Genomic DNA, 19660 nt, shown 5'->3' with positions numbered 1-19660 from the left:
CACAAGCAGGGGGAGTGGCAGAGGGAGAAGCAGGCCTCCCGATGGCAGCCCGATGTGGGGCTCGATCCCAGGACCCCAGAATCTGCCCCGAGCTGAAGGCAGACACTTAACGACTGAGCCACCCAGGTGCCCCCAAAATAGATTTTTTAATTTTTTTTTTTTTTTTAGACAAAATAGACTTTTAAACAAAGAAGGGACCACACTGGTAAAGAGATCAATCCAACAAAATGATATAACACTTGTAAATATCTATGCACTCAACATAGGAGCACCTAAATATATAAAGCAAACATTAACAGACATAAAGGGAGAAATTGACAGTAATAACAGTGGTAGTAGGGGACTATAACATCCCACCTATATGAGTGGATACATCATCCAGACAGAAAATAAAGAAACAGTGGCCTTAAATGACACCTTAGACCAGATGGATTTAACAGATATATATATAGTAGAACATTCCATCCCAAAACAGTAGAATGCATATTTTTTTTTCAAGTGCACATGGAACATTCTCCAGGATAGATCACATGTTAGTCTACAAAATAAATCTCAATAAGTTTAAGAAGATTGAAATCCTATCAAGCATCTTTTCCAAGCACACTAGTATGAAACTAGAAATCAATTACAAGAAAAAAAAAAACTCAAAAGAAACGAACACTTAAAGGCTAAACAACATGCTACTAAACAATCAATGGCTCAATAAAGAAATCAAAGAGGAAATTTAAAGAATACCTTGAGACAAATGAAAATGGAAACAACATTCCAAAATCTATGGGATGGTTGCCTGGGTGGCTCAGTTGGTTAAGCGACTGCCTTTGGCTCAGGTCATCATCCTGGAGTCCCGGGATCGAGTCCCACATTGGGCTCCCTGCTGAGCAGGGAGTCTGCTTCTCCCTCTGACTCTCTTCCCTCTCATTCTCTCTCTCATTCTCTCTCTCTCAAATAAATAAATAAAATCTTAAAAAAAAAAAAAATCTATGGGACCCAGCAAAAGCAGTTCTAAAAGGAAAGTCCATAGCAATACAGGCCTATCACAAGAAACAAAAATCTCAAATAGTCTAACCTTAGATCTAAAGGAACTAGAAAAAGAAGAACAAGCAAAACCCAATATTAATAGAAGGAAGACAATAATAAATATCATAGCAGAAATAAACGAAACAAAGACTAAGAAAACAATGGGAAAAAATCAATGAAACTAAGAGCTGGCAAAATTGATAAACCTTTAGCCAGACTCATCAAGAATAAAAGAAAGAAGGCTCAAATAAGTAAAATCAGAAATGAGAGAAGTTATAATCAACACTTGAAGAAATTTTTTTGGAGGTTTCCTCAGGCAAGGACAACAAAAGCAAAAATAAACAGGATAATATCAAACAAAGCAGTTTTGCACAACAAAGGAAACTATCAATAAAATGAAAAGGTAACCTACTGAATGGGAGAAGATACTTACAAATGATATAATCAATAAGGGATTAATATTCAAAATCTATAAAAAACTCAGTATTAAAAAAACCAACCTGATTAAAAAATGGACAAAGGACCTAAGAAACATTTCTTTCAAAAAAGATATACAGATAGCAGACACATGAAAAGATACTCAACATCACTAATCATCAGGGAAATGCAAACCAAAGCCATAGTAAGATGGCTCGCCTTTCAGAATGGCTAGTATCAATACAAGAAATGAAGTGTTAGTGAAGATGTAGGAAAAAAGGGATCCCTTAGCACCTTTGGTGGGAACGTACTTGGTGCAACCACTATGGAAAACAGCATAAAGGTTCCTCCAACAATTAAAAATAGAACAAAAACCATATGATCGAGCAATTCCACTTTGGGGATTTATTTGAAGAAAATGAAAATACTAACAGAAAAAGATATTATGTACCCCTATGTTCATTGCAGCATTATTTATAGTAGTCAAGGTATGGGAACAACCTATGTGTCTATCAGTGGATGAATGGATAAAGAAACTATGATATATATGGATATAGACAGTGGAATATTAGCCATAAGCTGATTTCAAAAATGAAATCTTGACATTTATGACTACATGGATGGATGCAGAGGGTGGTGTGCTAAGTGAAGTAAGTCAGAGAAAGAGAAGTACCATAGGATTTCACTTACATGTAGAATCTAAAAAAAAAACGTGAATAAACAAAAAATGAAAACAGACCCAAAGAATAAATTGGTGGTTGCTAGAGAGGAGTGGTAAAGATGGGTGAAATAGACGAAGGGGATTCAAAGGTACAGACTTACAGTTATAAAGAAGTTGAAGAGATGTGAAGTGCAGTATAGGGAACACAGTCAATATCGTATTACCTGTGTATGGTGACTAGACTTATGGTGTTTATTTTGTGATGTATGATGTAAGGTTGAATCGCTTTGTGGTACACCTGAAACTAATATGTTAACTACAATTAAAAAATTTATTTGAAATAATATATTTTCTTCTTCTTTTTTTTTTTTAAAGGATCCCTTCTTTTGTAGGGATCCCTTCTTTTGTAGGGATCTTTTGTAGGACTTAAAAAAGTCCTACATCCTTTTTTTAGCCATAGTCCAATTTCTCTCCTTTCTTTAAGGGTAACTTCTTTAAGGAGTAATCCATGGTCCTCCACACTAGGGAAGGAAGTCTAGCTTCCCTCTTCCTCCCCTGAAATCATCCTGTCCAAGGTCACTAATGATTTCGTTTGCCAAATCCAGCACAAACTGTTCAGGCTTTGTGGTGGCCTTACTCATATTATTTGACCTCTCCACTGCCTTGGATGGCACGGACCCTCTTTTTCCTTCTTGAAATTCTCTCCTTCCTTGACTTCACTGATGCTGGCTCTCCTGCTTTTTTTTCCTCCTATCAGCTGCTCCTTCCCAGTCTTCCTGCATCTACTCCCTAAATAATACGGTTCTGCCAGGGTCCCGTCTTTTCTCTTTTTCTAATATGTGTTGTCCCAAGCTAGGTTCATTCTCATGGCTTCACCTAACACCTGTAGGCTAAGGGCACACAGAGCTCCTGCCTAGACTCATGGACAACTCCACCTGGACACTCTATAACAGCTGCAGTCCTCTGTCCCAACTGAACTCCCTGTTCCCAAAGACAATTCCTCTTCCTTACTCCCTATGCCAGTAAGTGGAACTGCCATTTTCCTACTGACCTAGCTGGAAACAATGATCCCAAGCTCCTTCTTGGCCTTCACTTCCTGTTAGTCATCATCACTGTGGATTCTGCTACAGAAATCTATCTCCTGGTAGGCCCACTCTCTACAACCCCAGGGTAACCATTTAAATTTTGTTCAGGCCCCCATCATTTTGCACCTAATTTACCAAAAAAGTGATCCATCCCTCTGTCTCTTCCCCCATCTCCTTCTGCTTTCATTGTTCAAGTCACAGATCTAACCATGTTATTCTCCCGCACTTCTGTGGCACCCCACCTCTTTTGAGGTAGATGCTTAGCAAGGTATTCAAGACCTGTCATGTCTGGCTACATGTCGCCTTCCTGAGCTCACACCCTGCAGTTTCCACCTCACCGTTTGTACATGTGCGCAGCTCCTTCATCTGCCCATACCGCTGGTCCCCTGAAAGCACAGTCCTCACACTGGCCCCTGTGCTCTCACGCATGCTGCTCCCTCTGCCTAGAATACCCCTCCTTCCACTTCTTCAGATTACCCCTGGGCAGTTCTTGGAGGCCTTCCCTGACCAGGTGCTCTGCAGGCTTCCCTCACCTCTACCTGTGTGTCTGAGGATCTCAGCACTCCGCACTGTGAACTGGAACTGTTTGCTTACTTGCCTGTTTACCCCACTTGTCTGCATATTCTTTGATGTTAAAGAACCACGTCTTCTCCAGAGCTCCAGGGCCTGGCACAATGCCTGTCCCATATTACGGACCCAACGTCTATTTATTGCAATGAAATATATGCAGGTTTTAGTTCTGATTTTAGGTTTTTACCACAGTGACAAGCCACAGAGGTTGGAAGGTTGGATTTCATTTGCATTAAATTCATTGGGAGATAATGATGATCACAAGTTGTGTTTTCTGACAAAATGCAAATAATCATTCTTTATCGAATACGTTAATGGTAAAATTAATGCTGACACGACTATCTTAAGGGGCACTAGGCTTTGCCTCCCGGACATGAATGGCTCCCCCAGCAGTTCCTGAAGTGGCTGTGAGTTCTTCTCTGCATCCTCTGCAGAGTCCTGTCCTGCCTCATCAGCTCTGCCTGAGGCACTTTAATGCTCCCTGAGCACACACTGGGTCTGCAGATTCTCCACAACCCCCTTTACTACTCATAGTGTAAGGGGAACTGCTCCTCGGAGTTCCTGCTCGTTCCCTCCATTCCCTAAAGAGCTTGGTTGGATGAGCCAACTTGTACATCTCAACCACAGCAGGGAAAAGCCCTTGGCGTCACCCAAATGAGAAGTTGCAGGTGCTTTCCTGGGCTTGGCTTTTGTGTTATTTACCCTGTGCTTCCCCTGTGGATGGTCTGCCTAAAGGAGATATTCAGAGAGTGTCTTGCAAACTCGGTCTGCCTTGAAGATGGCAGGCGGTGGGAAGTAAGCCTGGCCCTGCCTCCAAAACCCTTACCTCTTCTACGCAGAAGAGTGTGTCCCTACTTCTAAAGAGCTGCGAAGGATATTTTCTTTTTTTTATTTACATTAAAAAGCATCACTATAAGAAATACCTTTTAATACCTCTGTCTTCCCTCTCAGGAAATTTATTGTCATATTTGACTTCAATGCTTTTGTGCTACAGCTTCTGTCCTCGGGGAAAAGAAAAGCTGATTGGCATTATCCAGTCTTAAAAGCCTGTGTATTTTAATGGCCACCACCATATCTCCTGGACACATCTTCTCCAGACACACGAAACTCAGTTCCTTTATCTTTCCTACATATATTGCATTTTCTAGTTCTTTGTGTCTGTTATGACTGACGTCATGTAAATTATAGAGGTAGACACGGACAAGTGGTAGGAGACCAATAGATAAGGTGCTTCTCAGGGGAGAGGAAACAAACATGTGAAATACATTTATACACAGAAACATTAAATGAATACATAGATAACTTCAGCAGACCGTGTTCAAAGCTGGTGAGTTATTGTGAGAAGAGGAGTTAATTAATGAACAGTGTTTGGAAGCAAGAAGGACCCAGCCTAGTATGGAAATTTTCTTTGTTACTCATCAACCATGTTCATTGACCCATTCATCTCCAGCACTTCGCACAACACCTGGCTTATTTTACGCACTCAGTAAATGTTAACTGGATAATTGACTAGCTGTAGTACTCTAGTAAGAGTAGACCAGTAGGATTTGGTTTGTAATTTTATAATTATTTTTTATATCCTGTGTACTCTGTGATAGAGGTTTTAGGATTTTTAGAGCAGAAAGAACTAAGTGGCAGAGCCCTGAGAGAACACTACCCTGTGTTTGTTCTTGCTACAGTCCATTTCAGTCGCTTTCCTTCTCCCAGCTCCAGCTGACCTCCGTTTGTACAAACCAACAGAAGAGGCAGAAGCTAATCTTGAAATGATTTTCCAGCCTACTTACTTGATTCACTCTGTCTCCATGTCTTAGCCCTTGTGCCACACTGCTCTTGTTGTACTTTATTTAAGGGATTTCGTTATTAAGCAATCATTGTTGGAAGATTATTCCTCCCACTGAACCATGTTCAAACATCCTGTGTCCCTGCATTAGATTATCGTACATCGCTACCCTAGGTGCCCCACTCTAAGACTCTCCTAGGTTTCCTATTCACATATGTTCTGCACAAACTCAATTTCTTGCGAATGCTTAAATTTTACATATATTATATAAAGCTATATATATTTTATAATATAGAAATCCAATCTGGAATACAACATTGCATTTATATATATTATAAAATATATATATATTTATATTTTTATATGTTTATAATTTATATATATAAATGCAATGTTATATTCCAGATTGGATCCTTGAATAGAAAAAAGAACATTAGTAAAACAATTGGTGAAATCTGAATAAAGTCTATAATTTACATAATGCTTCATTTCTGAGTTTTTGGTCAATGCGCTGCGGGTTGTGTAAGATGTTAACATTAGGGGTAACCAAGTGAAGGGTATGAGGGTACAAACATTTCACAAATAGAGGAAATGTTAGAAACCGAAGTACATGTGAACATCTTGGTTATTTTCAAAACAATTTTTCAAGCAGGAGAAAAATTGTAGAACACCGAAGTGTATACTTTAGAGAATTCCAAGCAGCACAAAGTAAACAAATAACGACAAAGAACCTCTGTCCCTGCTCAGCCCCCTTCCTGTTCCCTCCTAGGTCCCTCCCATCCATTCCCACAGCTTTAACTGTCACCTCTGTGCCGATGTCAGTAGTGCCCCCTGAGTATCCCACATGTCTCCCATCCCACATTTCCAAGGGCCATACTTCCTGCCCCTCCTACAAGCACTTCATAGTCAGCACTATGAAACTCAATTTTTTATCCCCTTCCCTGACAGCCTGCCCTATGTAGGCCAGTGATATCACCATCCTGTCACCCAAGCTAGATACGTCAGTCACCTTTGATTCCTTTCTCCTCTTTCACCAACTTTTTTTTTAAGATTTTATTTATTTTTCAGAGAGAAAGAGAGAGCACAAGCAGGGGAGCAGCAAGGCAGAGGGAGAAGCACACTCCCCACTGAGCAGGGATCCCGATGCAGGACTCCATCCCAGAACCCTAGGATCATGACCTGAGCCGAAGGCAGACGCTTAACCGACTGGGCCACCCAGGCGCCCCCTCTTTCACTAATTCTAAACATTGTCAGTTCTTCTTCCAAAAGGTCTCTTGTATTATCTACGCCCCCCCCCCCCCCCCCCCCGGCGCATGATCCTCCTGTGGTTATCCTAGAATAGACTCTCAAATACCTGTCAGGACTGTCCACGCCTGCAGTCTGTCCACCTTCTCTACTGCCTTCAAAAAATAGGCATGACAAAATATATCAGTGTCACTTTCCTGCTTAAAAAAAGCACCAATGGCTCTATATTGCTACTGGTCTAAACAGTAATAAACATCTACCTGGAAGAGACATGCACTGTTATAGCTAAATTAGATGGCCAGCCTGCCTCCCTCCTTCCTCTACCCCCACCTTCAAGAAAGTGGAAGGAAAACAGGCCTTTGGCGTCAGGAAGTCCTGGCCTTAAATCCCAGCTTTGTGACTTTGGGCAAATTGGTCTCTGCCTCTGAGTATCAGTTTTTTCTTAGGCAAAATGGAAGTTGTACTTAACATGCAGGGCAGCTCTGAGAATTAAATGAAATGATGTATGTCAAGTGCCCAGCCCACTGTGGGCTCCTTTTACTGTTATTGGTGCTTAATACTAAAGGGTGCCATGAGGAATAGATCTCTCGATCATCTCTGTCTTATATGTGTGTTTTTGAAAATGGAAGTGGTCCACCTTCTACAACAGGGAGCCTCTCTGTGGTAGGGAAGCTTATTCTCACTTGGAGGAGTAGGCACTTGCCCTATATCTTGCCCAGCTGGGCTTGGAATATGCACCCACTTCCTACCAAAGGTGCGGCCCTGAAGCATTAGAGTTGAAGGGAGCCCAGCCTCAGGTACTGTACTGTATTTCCCAGAATATAAGGGCCTTGCCACTAGGTCTATTCTCATTTCTGTGGATGAAACAGGGCTTTTCAGCAGAATTCTTCAGAGCCTGTCATACTTCCCAGGAGAACTCCAAACTAGCATATGCTGCCCAGGCCTCCATGAGGGAGGGACTTTCATAAGTTCAGTGTCCTTTCTTCAATGGCTTAGTACAGGGACTGGCACATAGTGTACTTAATCAGTATTGGATGGATAGATGGATGAATGGAAGGATGAATGATTTAGCCTCTAGGATTTGTCCAATAATGCATACTTAATTGAAAGACTTTCCCAGTGAGCTAGATATTAGGCCAGTGGTTCTAAACCTTGGCTGCACTAATCACCAGGAGAGTTTTTGTTTTGTTTAACACTGATCTCTGGGTTCTACCCATGCTTATGCCCTGTTATTTTCTAAAAGCTCCCCCAAGTGATTTTATTTTTTTCTTTTTTTAAAAGATTTTCTTTATTTGTTTGAGAGAGAGTGAGCAAGAGAGAGAGCACTAGCGGGAGCAGAGGGAGAGGTACAAGCAGACTCCCCTGGTCCCGATGTGGGGCTCGATCCCAGGACCCTGGGATCATGACCTGAGCTGAAGGCAGACACTTAACCAACTGAGCCACCCCAGGTGATTTTAATAGGCAGCCACGGTTGGGATCCAACATGCTAGACCATTCTAAAAGTATGTATCCTGTGCATAATTTATCATTCTCAGTTATCAGTTTATATATCTTTTCCTCAGTTGACTTAATGCTCCTTGAACTCAGTACTGGGACTATCTTATTCATAATTATCTACCTGATGCCTAGCACAGTGCTTGGTATATAGTGGACAATCATGAATGTTAATTGAATAAATTGGTTGTTTCTTCCCTTTAGGGTACAAAAAGATTGCATAGTGTCACATAAGACAGAGAAAAACTGCTAGCAAGCACCATGAGTTTTGTTTGGGTGATGTATGTGTGTTGGTAGGGGAGGGTTCTGACCATCAGTACTTTGGTACCTATGTGCTTGCCCATAATCCACTGTTGTTTCCTATTCACTGTCATTTATCCAGATGCTGTGAACTGACAGCAGTTAGATACTAGACTTTGTCAGAGACTACCAATGTGAAATATTTCATCCCATTATTCCCATCTGTACCTATGTCCTAAAATTCATCACTGTGTATATGAGGATAGTTCATTACTGTGATATTCAGCACAATTGTCCCCATTAATAAAAGCCATAGCAGCCTCTAGACAAAGACACACAGGTTGCCACACCAATCAGTTTTCTGAACTCCAAAATCTATTAATTGAGGCACAGAACTGGAAAGATATTTAAAGACTTTGTATTCATTCATCTTTATTAAACAGTGAAGAAGCTGAAGCTACATGGGTTTAAGACTTGCCTGAGATGACGCAGCTTGTGAGGAACACAGCTAATGCAAGAAACCTGGTGCCCTGGTCCTCAGGCCTGGGCCACGACATGGTACTCGTAGCACCTTGGATTACATTAGAATCAAAGGTCAGGGTAAACTCCTAGACACACCCCGTCCTCCAAGACTGAATCAAGAAGAAACACAAAATCTGAACAGACCAGTTACTAGTAATGAAATTGAATCAGTAATGAAAAAACTCCCAAAAAATGAAAGTCCAGTACCAGATGGCTATATCAGTAAATTCTACCAAACATTAAAGAAGCGTTAACACCGATCCTTCTCAAACTAGTCCCAAAAAATTGCAGAGAAGGAACACTTCCAAGTGCACTCTATGAGGCCAGCATTACCCTAATACTGAAACCAAAGACATTCTAAAAAAAGAAAATTACAGGCCGATATTGCTGATGAACATCCACACAAATATCCTCAACAAAATATTAGCAAACCAAATTCAATAATACATTGAAAGTATCATATGCAGTGATCAAGTGGGATTTATTCCAGAAACGCAAGGATGGTTCAATATCCACAAAATCAATCAACTTGATATACCACATTAACAGAAAGGGTAAAAATTATATCTCAATAGATGCAGAAAAAGCATGACAAAATTATTAAACATCTACTTATGATAAAAACACAGCAAAGTGGGTATAGAGGGAACATACCTCAACATCATAAAGGCCATATATGACAAACCGACAACTAACAATGGTGAAAAGCTAAAATCTTTTCCTCTAAGATCAGGCACAAGACAAAGATGCCCACTCTCACCACTTTTATTCAACATAGTATTGGAAGTCCTAGCTACAACAGTCATTTAAGAAAAAGAAATAGAAGGCATCCAAATTGGAGAAGAGTAAGTAAAACTGTGACTATTTGCAAATAACATCACACTATATATGGAAACCCCTAAAGACTCCACTAAAAAACTATTTGAACTAATAAATGAATTCAGTACTGTTGCAGGATACAAAATTAATATACAGAAATCTCTTGGATTTTTATACACTAATAAAACTATCAGAAAGAAATGAGGAAAACAATTGCACTTACAACTGCATCAAGGAGAATAAAATATCTAGGAAGAAATTTAACTGAGGAAATGAAAGACCTATACACTGAAAACTGTAAAACACTGATAAAAGAAATTGAAGATGACACAAATAAATGGAAAGACATACCATGGACTGGAAGAATTAATATTGTTAAAATGTCCGTACTATCCAACTCTACTAGCTCTGATCCACAGATTCAGCAGAATCCCTATGAAAATACTAATGGTGTTTTTCACAACATTAGAACAAATAATCCTAAAATTTGTATGGAACTACGAAAGACCCTGAAGAGCCAAAGCAATCTAAACAAGGAAGAAAAAGCTGAAGGTATCACGCCCTGATATCCCACTATCCTACAGAGCTATTGTAATCAGAATACTATGGCAGTGGCACAAAAACAGACACATTAATTAATGGAACAGACTAGAAAAATCCAGAAATAAACCCATGCTTATATGTTCAATTAATGTTCAACAAAGGAGGCAAGAACATACAATGGTGTTGGGAATACTGGACAACTATAAATGGTGTTGGGAAAACTGGACAACTGGACAACTACATGCAAAAGAATGAAACTGGACCATTTTCTTTTATCAAATACAAAATAGATTCAAAATAGAGTAAAGACTTTTAAATTTAAGACCTGAAACCATGGGACTCCTAGAAGGAAACATAGGCAATAGGTTCTTAGACATTGGTCTTAGCAATATTTCTTTGGATCCGTCTCCTCAGGCAAGGGCAACAAAAGCAAAAAAAAAAAAAAAAAAAAAAAAAAAAAACCCCAAATGGGACTACATCAGACTAAAAAGCTTTTGCACAGTGAAGAAAACCATCAACAAAATGGAAAGGTAACCTACTGAATGAGAAAATATATTTGCAAATGATATAACTGATAAAGGGTTAATATCCAAAATATATAAAGAACTCACAATTCAATATAAAAAATAAACCAGTTTTAAAAATAGGCAAAGGATCTGAAGACACTTCTCCAAAGAGGGTCAACAGACACATGAAAAGATGCTCAACATCACTAATCATCAGGGAAATGTAAATCAAAACCACAATGAGATATCACTCACACCTGTCAGAATGGTTAGTATCAAAAAGACAAGTAAGAGGGGTGCCTAGGTGGCTCAGTTGTGGGTGGCTCAGTCGTTAAGCGTCTGCCTTCAGCTGGTCATGATCCCAGGATTCTGGGATCGAGCCCCGCATCGGGCTCCCTCTTCCACGGGAAGCCTGCTTCATCCTCTCTCACTCCCCTGCTTGTGTTCCCTCTCTTGCTGTGTCTCTCTCTGTCAAATAAATAAATAAAATCTTAAAAAAAAAAAAAAAAAGACAAGAAATGTTGGTGAGGATGGGGAAAAGGGAATGTAATTTGCTGTAGTCACCATGGAAAATAGTATGGGGTTCCTCAAAAAATTAAAAATAAACTAAAAACGTACAATCAAGCAACTCCACTTCTGGGTATTTATCCACAGAAAAAAAACTAATTTGAGGGCGCCTGGGTGGCTCAGTTGGCTGGGCGACTGTCTTCGGCTCAGGTCATGATCCTGGAGTGCCAGGATCGAATCCCACATTGGGTTCCCTACTCGGCAGAGAGTCTGCTTCTCCCTCTGACCCTCCCCCCTCTCATGCTCTCTCTCTCTCTCAAATAAATAAATAAAATCTTAAAAAAAAACTAATTTGAAAAGAATATGCACCCTTATATTCATTGCAGCATTATTTACAATAGCCAAGATAGGAAAGCAACCTAAATGTCTATCGGTAGACGAATGGATAAAGAAGAGGTAGTATATACATATAATGGAGTATTACCCAGCCATAAAAAAGAATGAAACTTTGCCATTTGCAACAACATGGATGGACCTAGAGGGTATAATACTAAGTGAAATAAGACAGAGAAAGACAAATACCATATGATTTCACTTATATGTGGAATCTAAAAAAACAAAATAAAACAGAAACAGACTCATAGATACAGAGAATAATAGGGTGCTTGACAGAGGGGAGTGGCATGGGGTGAGGGATAATAGAGGGGAAGGACATTAAAAGATACAAACTTATAAAATAAGCAGTGATACAGTGTACAGCATAGGGAATGTAGTTAATAATATGCAACAGCTTTGTATGATGATAGATGGTAGAGTTATCATGGTGATCACTTCATAATGTATATAGCTGCTCACTTTGTTGAATGCTTGAAACTAACAGAATATTGTATGTCAACTACACTTCAATTTAAAAAGAAAAAAAACAGAGCATCACTCCTTTTTGTCCTGAAGTAAACTCATTTAGGAATAAAAAAAAAAGGCAAAGATCAAACTTTTACTTCCATCTTAGTATCTGTGTTAAGAAGAAAAGGGATGTTAGATTTCTCAGAGAATGCTGGGAGGAAGACTATCAGTGGAAAGGGGTCTTGAAAGAGACAAAACTTGTTTTGTGGCAGTACCACAGTTCATTTGTGTTTCTGTCCTTGTTTTCAGAATTTTCCCCAGAGAATACCTCCTTCAACAGATCCACCTATATTCCCTCGCTGATCTGCAGCAGGTGAGCGCTCAGAAGGGCCATTTCATTTCTGCTTTCTCACTGGGAAAGTGTCTTAGTTGATTATGATCTAGCACTGAATTCTGCCATCATTGGGGTAATTTCTTCACGAGCCCTGATAATCAATTTCTACTCAGAATGGGGGGAAAACCTTACTATAAAAAGATGCTGCGGGACAATAAGAAATGTTGGCAAGGATATGTCGAGAAACTAGAGCTCTCATACCTTATTGGTGGGAATGTAAAGTGGTACAGCCACTTTGGAAAACAGTTTGGTGTTCCCTCAAAAAGCTAAACAGTTACCATATGAACCAGCAGTTAGATCCTCTCCTGGAATATACCCAAGAGAAGTGTAAACTTGTGTCCACATAAAACTTGTACACAAATGTGCAGAGCAGCATTACTCCTAATAGCCAAAGAGTAGAAGTAACCCACTGTTCATCAACTGATGAACAGATAAACAAAATTTTGTATAACAAGACAATGGAATATTTTTGGCCATAAAAAGGAGCAAAGTACTGATACAAGCTACAACATGAATGAATCTTGAAAACATCATGCCGAAAGAAGCCAGACAAAATATATATTTTATGATTCTGTTAAATGAAATGTCCAAAATAGGCAAACCCAGAGAGACAGAAAATAGATGAGCAGTTACCAGCACCTGGGGAGAGCAAGGGAATGAGGAGTGACTGCTAATGGCCCAGAGTTTCCTTTGGAGCTGATGAAAAATGTTCTGGAATTATATGGTGGTGATGGTTGCACAACTCTGAATATACCAAACCCCACTGAATTGTGTCTTTAGAAGAGTGCATTTTATGGTATGTGAATTATATCTCAATAAAAAAATTGTACAAGGAAAAAAGATTTAAAAGGCAATGACTCTAGGAAACTCTTTGACTTGTGCTTAAGTCAAACAGTTGGAGGACTTTAAAGTTTAATAAAACATAAGAGAACATACAAGAGTCAAATCATCTTTTAAAACTTCTATTAGTGCTTGTCCTTTTACTGACTGACCAGGTTAGCAACCAAGAAGAAAACCAACATCTTGTCTGTTCAACCCAAAGTTCTGAATATGTTAAGCTTTGGTTAATCATTTAAATCAACAACTCACTCCCTCAGAAGCTTTTAGACACTAAATGAAAGCAGTACTTTCCATATATCTATTCTTTCAAGAGTCAAAAAAATGATTGTGACAACTTTCAGAGTATCTCATACTGCTCTGATTCTGTTCTTTTGTTTGTTGTTATTTTCCTCACGGGTCGTTTTGCCCAGGGAAATGAGGTCAGCTTAAAAATTGTTCAGATCCTTCAGTCATTTTGCAAGAATTTAAACTACTCTAAGTGTTGTTTTTTAACTTAAGACTTGCATTTTCTTTGTACACCCTGAGGGAGGAAAATTATTTTAAATGGTAGAAGTGGTTTTAGACCATTTAGTTGGAAACGTCTGAGGGAATGGTAGTGTTTTAATTTTCTCGTGTGCATCAAGTTTAATGTATTTCTCACATCAGCTCCTTCCACTTCTTCAGTCCTGCACACCCTTTACTACATAATCAAGCAGGAATGATCTGCTGGCTGGGGTAGGAAAAGGTATATTTTTAATTACTATTGCCTAGTGGCATGCAAGGAGAAGAATCGACTAAAATACCCATCACACACTTACCTATTTTCTAGGACTCTACCTGATCATAGTATCTGAGAATCCGCTCGAGAAGTATGTTTAAAGGCATGGATGTAGTCTTGTAAGGGTGGTTTAAAATAGAATGGGTGGGGTCCAAAGTGAGTACTCTTTGAGGAAGCCTTTCAAAAATGAGTTTTGATACCAGATGAAGAGAAAGAATCAGAGAAATTCCATATGCATTTTAGGGTGTCAAAGTAGTGTATCCATTTGGCATGATAAATCCTCCTTTTTAAAGCTTTCCTATGCCTTGCGGGCTTTTATCCCCCCTTGTAATAACCAAACCACGTATGCCGCGCAGCTCACTTAAGTCAGTGACAGCAGTATCCCTGGTGGGCCAGACCATTAGCCTCTGGAGCCCCATAAGCAGCTTAATCAGTTTTCAGCCTCAGTAGTAAAGTGATAGAGGCAGTCAGCAGCTCATCAAACTCCCTGGTGGGGGTGGGGAGATCGGCTAGAGCTCTGTGCATCCAGTTAATACGCAACAGCTCACTCTAACCTGGTTCTTTGTGCCTGGTTTTAAGGTCCCCAAACTTATCATATTTAGAGGAAGTTTAATTCAATTACTTTTCCTGCCTGAGGTGGTTTAAATTGAATTTAGCTTTTGATCTGTCCGCATCTAGGCTATCAGTACTGAAGGGCCCCTCCACCCCATTTTCCCTTGGCTTCTGAGTAAATTTCAGGCATGTTTTCTGAACCTGAACTGTTCTTGTGAATACGTAAGAGAAGGGAACACAAGGGAAAAAACATATACTATTGCTCTGTGGCAGAGTGTGTCCGTGACAGCAGGCAATCCAACCTAACTGATGGAGCCAGTGGCCAGCCCCATGTTGTCCTGTACCATTTTGGCCTATCTGGCTACTTGGTTGTCCGGTTTCATGTCAGCCTCAGTAGTTTTAGAGTAAGTTATTTCCCCCCATTTCATTACCCTTCACACTCCTAAAATAAAGGTCTCCATAAAAGCAGATTACATAAAATAACTATAGAAAAGTGAATTTCAGTTTATTAATTTTGCAGGGGAGTAGAAGATAAGCTAATGCAAGTAACCGAAGAGTTAGAGAGTTTGAATAATGATAATATAAATATCCTTTCTAATGACATTGATTGCTTTCTACAAATTCCGCTTAAGTGAATTTGATTTTTCCCATTAGCATGTGTTTAAAAAAAAATGGACATTTTCCTCTCCAAAAATCAAAAAAGGTGAGAATACACATTGGTAAAAGGGGACTTATAATTTAAGTATATATAATCTTAAAATAATGTAGTACACAAAACACTAATACCTAAGATAAAGATGTTAGAAGAAGTCTGATACCAAGAAAATTGCTCCCTTCTTCTATCTCTGTTTTCATTTTTATAAGTAACAATCCCAAAGTTTAGGAGATAGGCTCAATTCAACAATTTGGCCAAAGATTTCAAGCTACCTTAATGCTTCTGATGTAACGACCATTTTCTCCCCACTTCTCATTATTTGAATTTACTGGCCTCTTTGCAGGTGTTCTCCTTTGCTCCTGTACACTTGGATGTGAGGAAACAAATAGCAGGACGGACACTGCTTAGCAAAAGGAACTCCCTCCAGTTGTTCTGGGACCTGTAGTTGCCTGCCCACTAGCCAATGAGTGCCAGTTATTGACAAAATTTGTAGCTGATGCTGGTGCTGAGTCCCTAATTGTCTGTTTATTTCACCAGTCATTAAGTTGCTCACTGGGTTTTACTAGCACCTCATAAAGGTAGTAGTTGAACAACACAGTCATTACCTATTATCAGCTGGCAGCATTATAACATGTAACACTTAAGATAGAACCAAGTACTCCTCCTGCCTTGTAGCAGGTCCAAGGAAGGTAAAAGATGGGAGCAGAGACTCTCCAAATCCTAGGAGCTCCGAGGGGCACTGACTTGAGCCTGTCATTTCTTCAGTTTAGAATTTCAGGTGAATTTCTGGTCAGCATAGTAGAACTTACTATGCTGTTAGAAAAACTTACCCAATCCATGCTCTTTGAATGTGAATCTAACATAATATACAGCTGATTTTTTACAAAATAAAATCATATAAGCAGAAACTTTCTGGAGGTGTGAATGCAGTGTTTTGTTTTTTAACTGACAGAGCAGTTCTTTCTAAAGGATTTGGCAGACAAGGACTAAGCATCTGTGAATGAATGGACAGTACTGAGGCATGTTTGAATGGGGAAACGGAGGCACTGCTTTTTAAAACCTTTCTCCTCCTTTGATACTTCAAGAGGGGGAAGTAGAATAGAATTCGTGTCTTGTTATTTTCTGTCTATCCAGCATTGTCAAAAATCCATGGGAAGGCTTTAAGATAGGAATACAATAAAAAGATAAGCCCCGACAGTAGGAACAATACCATAACTCTAAATGCATTAGCTTTCTGTATTAGCTCTCTTCTTTTCCTGCAAAGTATGTGACAAACCATCTCCTTATTTACATCGCTGATGAGAAAATTCCACACTGTACCAGTAGAATACCTTAGCATATGTAAGTTAATGTTCAAGAGATCATAGTTGCTCTTAAGGAGCAAATCGGAACCCTGGTTTAATAGCTCATTCCTCAGACTGTGTAAGTGATAGGAGAATTGTTCTCAAGTTCCTTCTACTTACTGAAAGGAAAGGCCAGATTTAAATTCTAAGTTTTGGCTACCTGTGCTTTTGTGACAAAACCTGAAATGTGTATTAATGACTAAATCTTCTGGTGTTACTCACCTTTGGGGCATATGTTAGCTAAGCACTGAAAGATTCCATTTGTACGTGATTCACGAGAAAGGATACTGGATGATCCCATGGGTGAGGCAGCTGCTTAGAGTAGCCCCTCCTAGCCACCCCCTCCACCGCCTACCACCTACCTCCCAACATACACACCCATCTTGTGGGACAATCACCTCCCCTGGGCCCTAAATTTCCAAACTAGACCCTACCTTCAGTTTAAGGCAATTTAGATTCCAGGGAATACAAAACATTACCTGAGAAGAATAAATTATTTTGGCACAAATTCTTTTGTCTTCTTAATAAGTTAAAAGCACAGGATGGTATTCAGGGGAGATGTATTTCAACAGACATGATGATGAAAGAAGATGGAACAATCTGGAACTTGGAGTACTTACTAACGAGATGTGAAGTGGGAAGGATGCCAGTAGAGGAGGGCCCATAGCACTCAAAAGCCATGAAGAGAGAGAGGAGTAAATCAAATGCGTACTGCCTTTCTAGAGTTGCCTAGAATGGTCTGAACTGCTTTTGTTCTATGCTAAAGCAGTAAACATGCTAAGCAACTGGGCATGTAAATATTCGATGTATCGACGGATGGAAGGATGGATGAATACATACACTGTCCCAAACTTATTAACACTCTCTCTTCCCAAAGAAAAACAAACTAATTTAATGTTAGCCCCTAAACATTAGAAATGCTATTCTGTAAAACAACAATGCATAGAATTCTAAAACCAAATTAAAAATCTACACTTGTTATATATTGGGATAAGCGCAAGTTGTTCATTGTCGCAAACTTTCTGAACACTAAACATTCCTGAACAGCTAGCCAACTTTTCAGTTAACTTTTTCACTAGTCCCCCACACCCTTAGGACTTAGAATTGTCATCTCTGTGACCTAAACATTTATCAAAATGGGTGCCGGAAAAAACAACACAAATGGTGATCCTACCATGAAGATTATCTAGCTAGTTTTCTAGCTAGTGAATACAGTCACCAAAAGGCAATGTTTAAGACATTTAAGGCCACTTTTTAAAAACAGACTTTGCTGAATTCTTCTTTGAGGAAGTATGTGAGTAATTTTGCATGGCCCTGCCCCCGAAGCAAACAATCAGAGAAAGTTATTCTCTGTGGGTGCTATTCACAGAGTCAGCACACAAAGGCCGAGCCTAAGTGGGCACCCAGCACAGCTGCCCTTTCACCGAAGAAGCAACAGGTGATGACCTTTATTCACATGAGGCTGACATCTTTGAATCCACAGTCCACAAGAACACAGCGCCTCGGTGCCCACAACCAAGTCACCAGTCTCCAAGCCTCAGCAGCCTGAGGAACTTGTATTCATAGCCTCTCAGCACCCCTGATCCTGTGCCATTGTCCACCCAGGCGTTAGCGGGCAGGGCAACTAATTAGGAGCATTCGGATTTAACAAGCAGAAAAACAAAGTGTGACAGCTTGCCTGTGTTGTTCCATGGCCAGGACCTGTGTCCGCCGCAGCCGTCACTGCCTTCAGAAACTTCTGAGGTAATCTGAGGCAAGATAGGAGTGAGGCCTCCATTAAAACATCCCTAAATCTCTGTTAGCTATTTTAGCCAGAGTTGTTCTAATCAATGAGTTAGACAAGAGGACCATAAATTACTGAGTGGGGGCACAAATCATGCCTTTTAAATAAGCAGATTTTTTTCAAAAGTGAGTGTGTTTCAAGGGTAAAGGGAAGGAATTGAAGGTTATTCTCTGAAGAATTGGCAGGCTAGCACCAGAGCAAATGGAAAGTCACGGTTTCTCAGGAGAGTTGTATCTTGAGTAGGTGCAGAATAGTTCAGGCCTCATGCTGTCTTCCAGGGGGCTTCAGATCCTGGGGGAAGGGAAGTGACTACTAGTGCGAAGTGCCTGGGCTGGAACCTGGGTCTTTGCTCTCCTCGGCAGGAGGCCTTCAGGCTTTGGAGTCTTGACTACTGGTATTTTGGTGTTTTGGTGAGGGGGCCAGTTAGCTGAGTGGGTGAAAGCAGGTGATTCACAAGGTGGTGGTACAGATTGTTCTATATGCAAGCTGGTTAGCCTTTCTTTGCTCAGAGAACACTTTGTCTGTCTGCAGACCCAGGCACCACACCCAGCTCCGTCCACACAGCTGATCCACAGACACAGTAAAGGATTGGGGAAGGTGGGCAGGGCGAGGGCTGTGGCAGAAACTGTGGGTAGCTAAGGGCAATGTATTGCTCTTCTTGGGAATCCAGGCCGGAAAGAGGACCATGTGTTGTAAGTGCTGGAAGGGGAGAGCCTCATCCTCCAGCTGAGAAAGAGCTTGGTTGAGATAAGGATTTCAGAAGTCATATGGGAGCCCCTCAAGCGTAAACACCATGATAATAGATGAGGTAGCAGCACGGAACTGGATGGTGCTCAGTCAGTGCTGAAATCACTTTCCTGGAATCCAGTTTCCTGGCCCTGCTTCTGCTTTGGCTTCCAACCATCTGGGTTTTTTGGTTGTTGTTCATTTGGAGTTTGTATTGTTGTTGTTTCCCATTTATAAAAACGCAGCTAGAATACTGACGAGGCGAGGGTCTACTTTCAAAGACATTTTACTTAAAGACATAGAGTAAGGTTAGTGTCGATCTTACTGTTGATGGAATTAGACTGTGCCTTCCTAGCCCCTC

The 19660-nt window shown here is 40.2% G+C and overlaps 1 protein-coding gene across 4 annotated transcripts in view; it reads left to right on the top strand.

The window, feature by feature from the left end:
• PLEKHM3 (pleckstrin homology domain containing M3) overlaps positions 1 to 19660 on the top strand; it is a 179048-nt gene that overhangs the window by 89758 nt on the left and 69630 nt on the right. For all 4 annotated transcript variants that reach the window (XM_027589656.2, XM_027589657.2, XM_027589658.2 and 1 more), the window contains exon 6: positions 12559 to 12622. In XM_027589656.2, the coding sequence (XP_027445457.1) occupies positions 12559 to 12622 (64 nt within the window). The remainder of the gene's footprint in view (positions 1 to 12558; positions 12623 to 19660) is intronic.

This window comes from Zalophus californianus, chromosome 3, assembly GCF_009762305.2.
Source record: "Zalophus californianus isolate mZalCal1 chromosome 3, mZalCal1.pri.v2, whole genome shotgun sequence".
Lineage (NCBI taxonomy): Eukaryota > Metazoa > Chordata > Mammalia > Carnivora > Otariidae > Zalophus > Zalophus californianus.
Note: the sequence above shows the minus strand (reverse complement) of the source record. Positions and strands in the feature narration are given on the sequence as shown.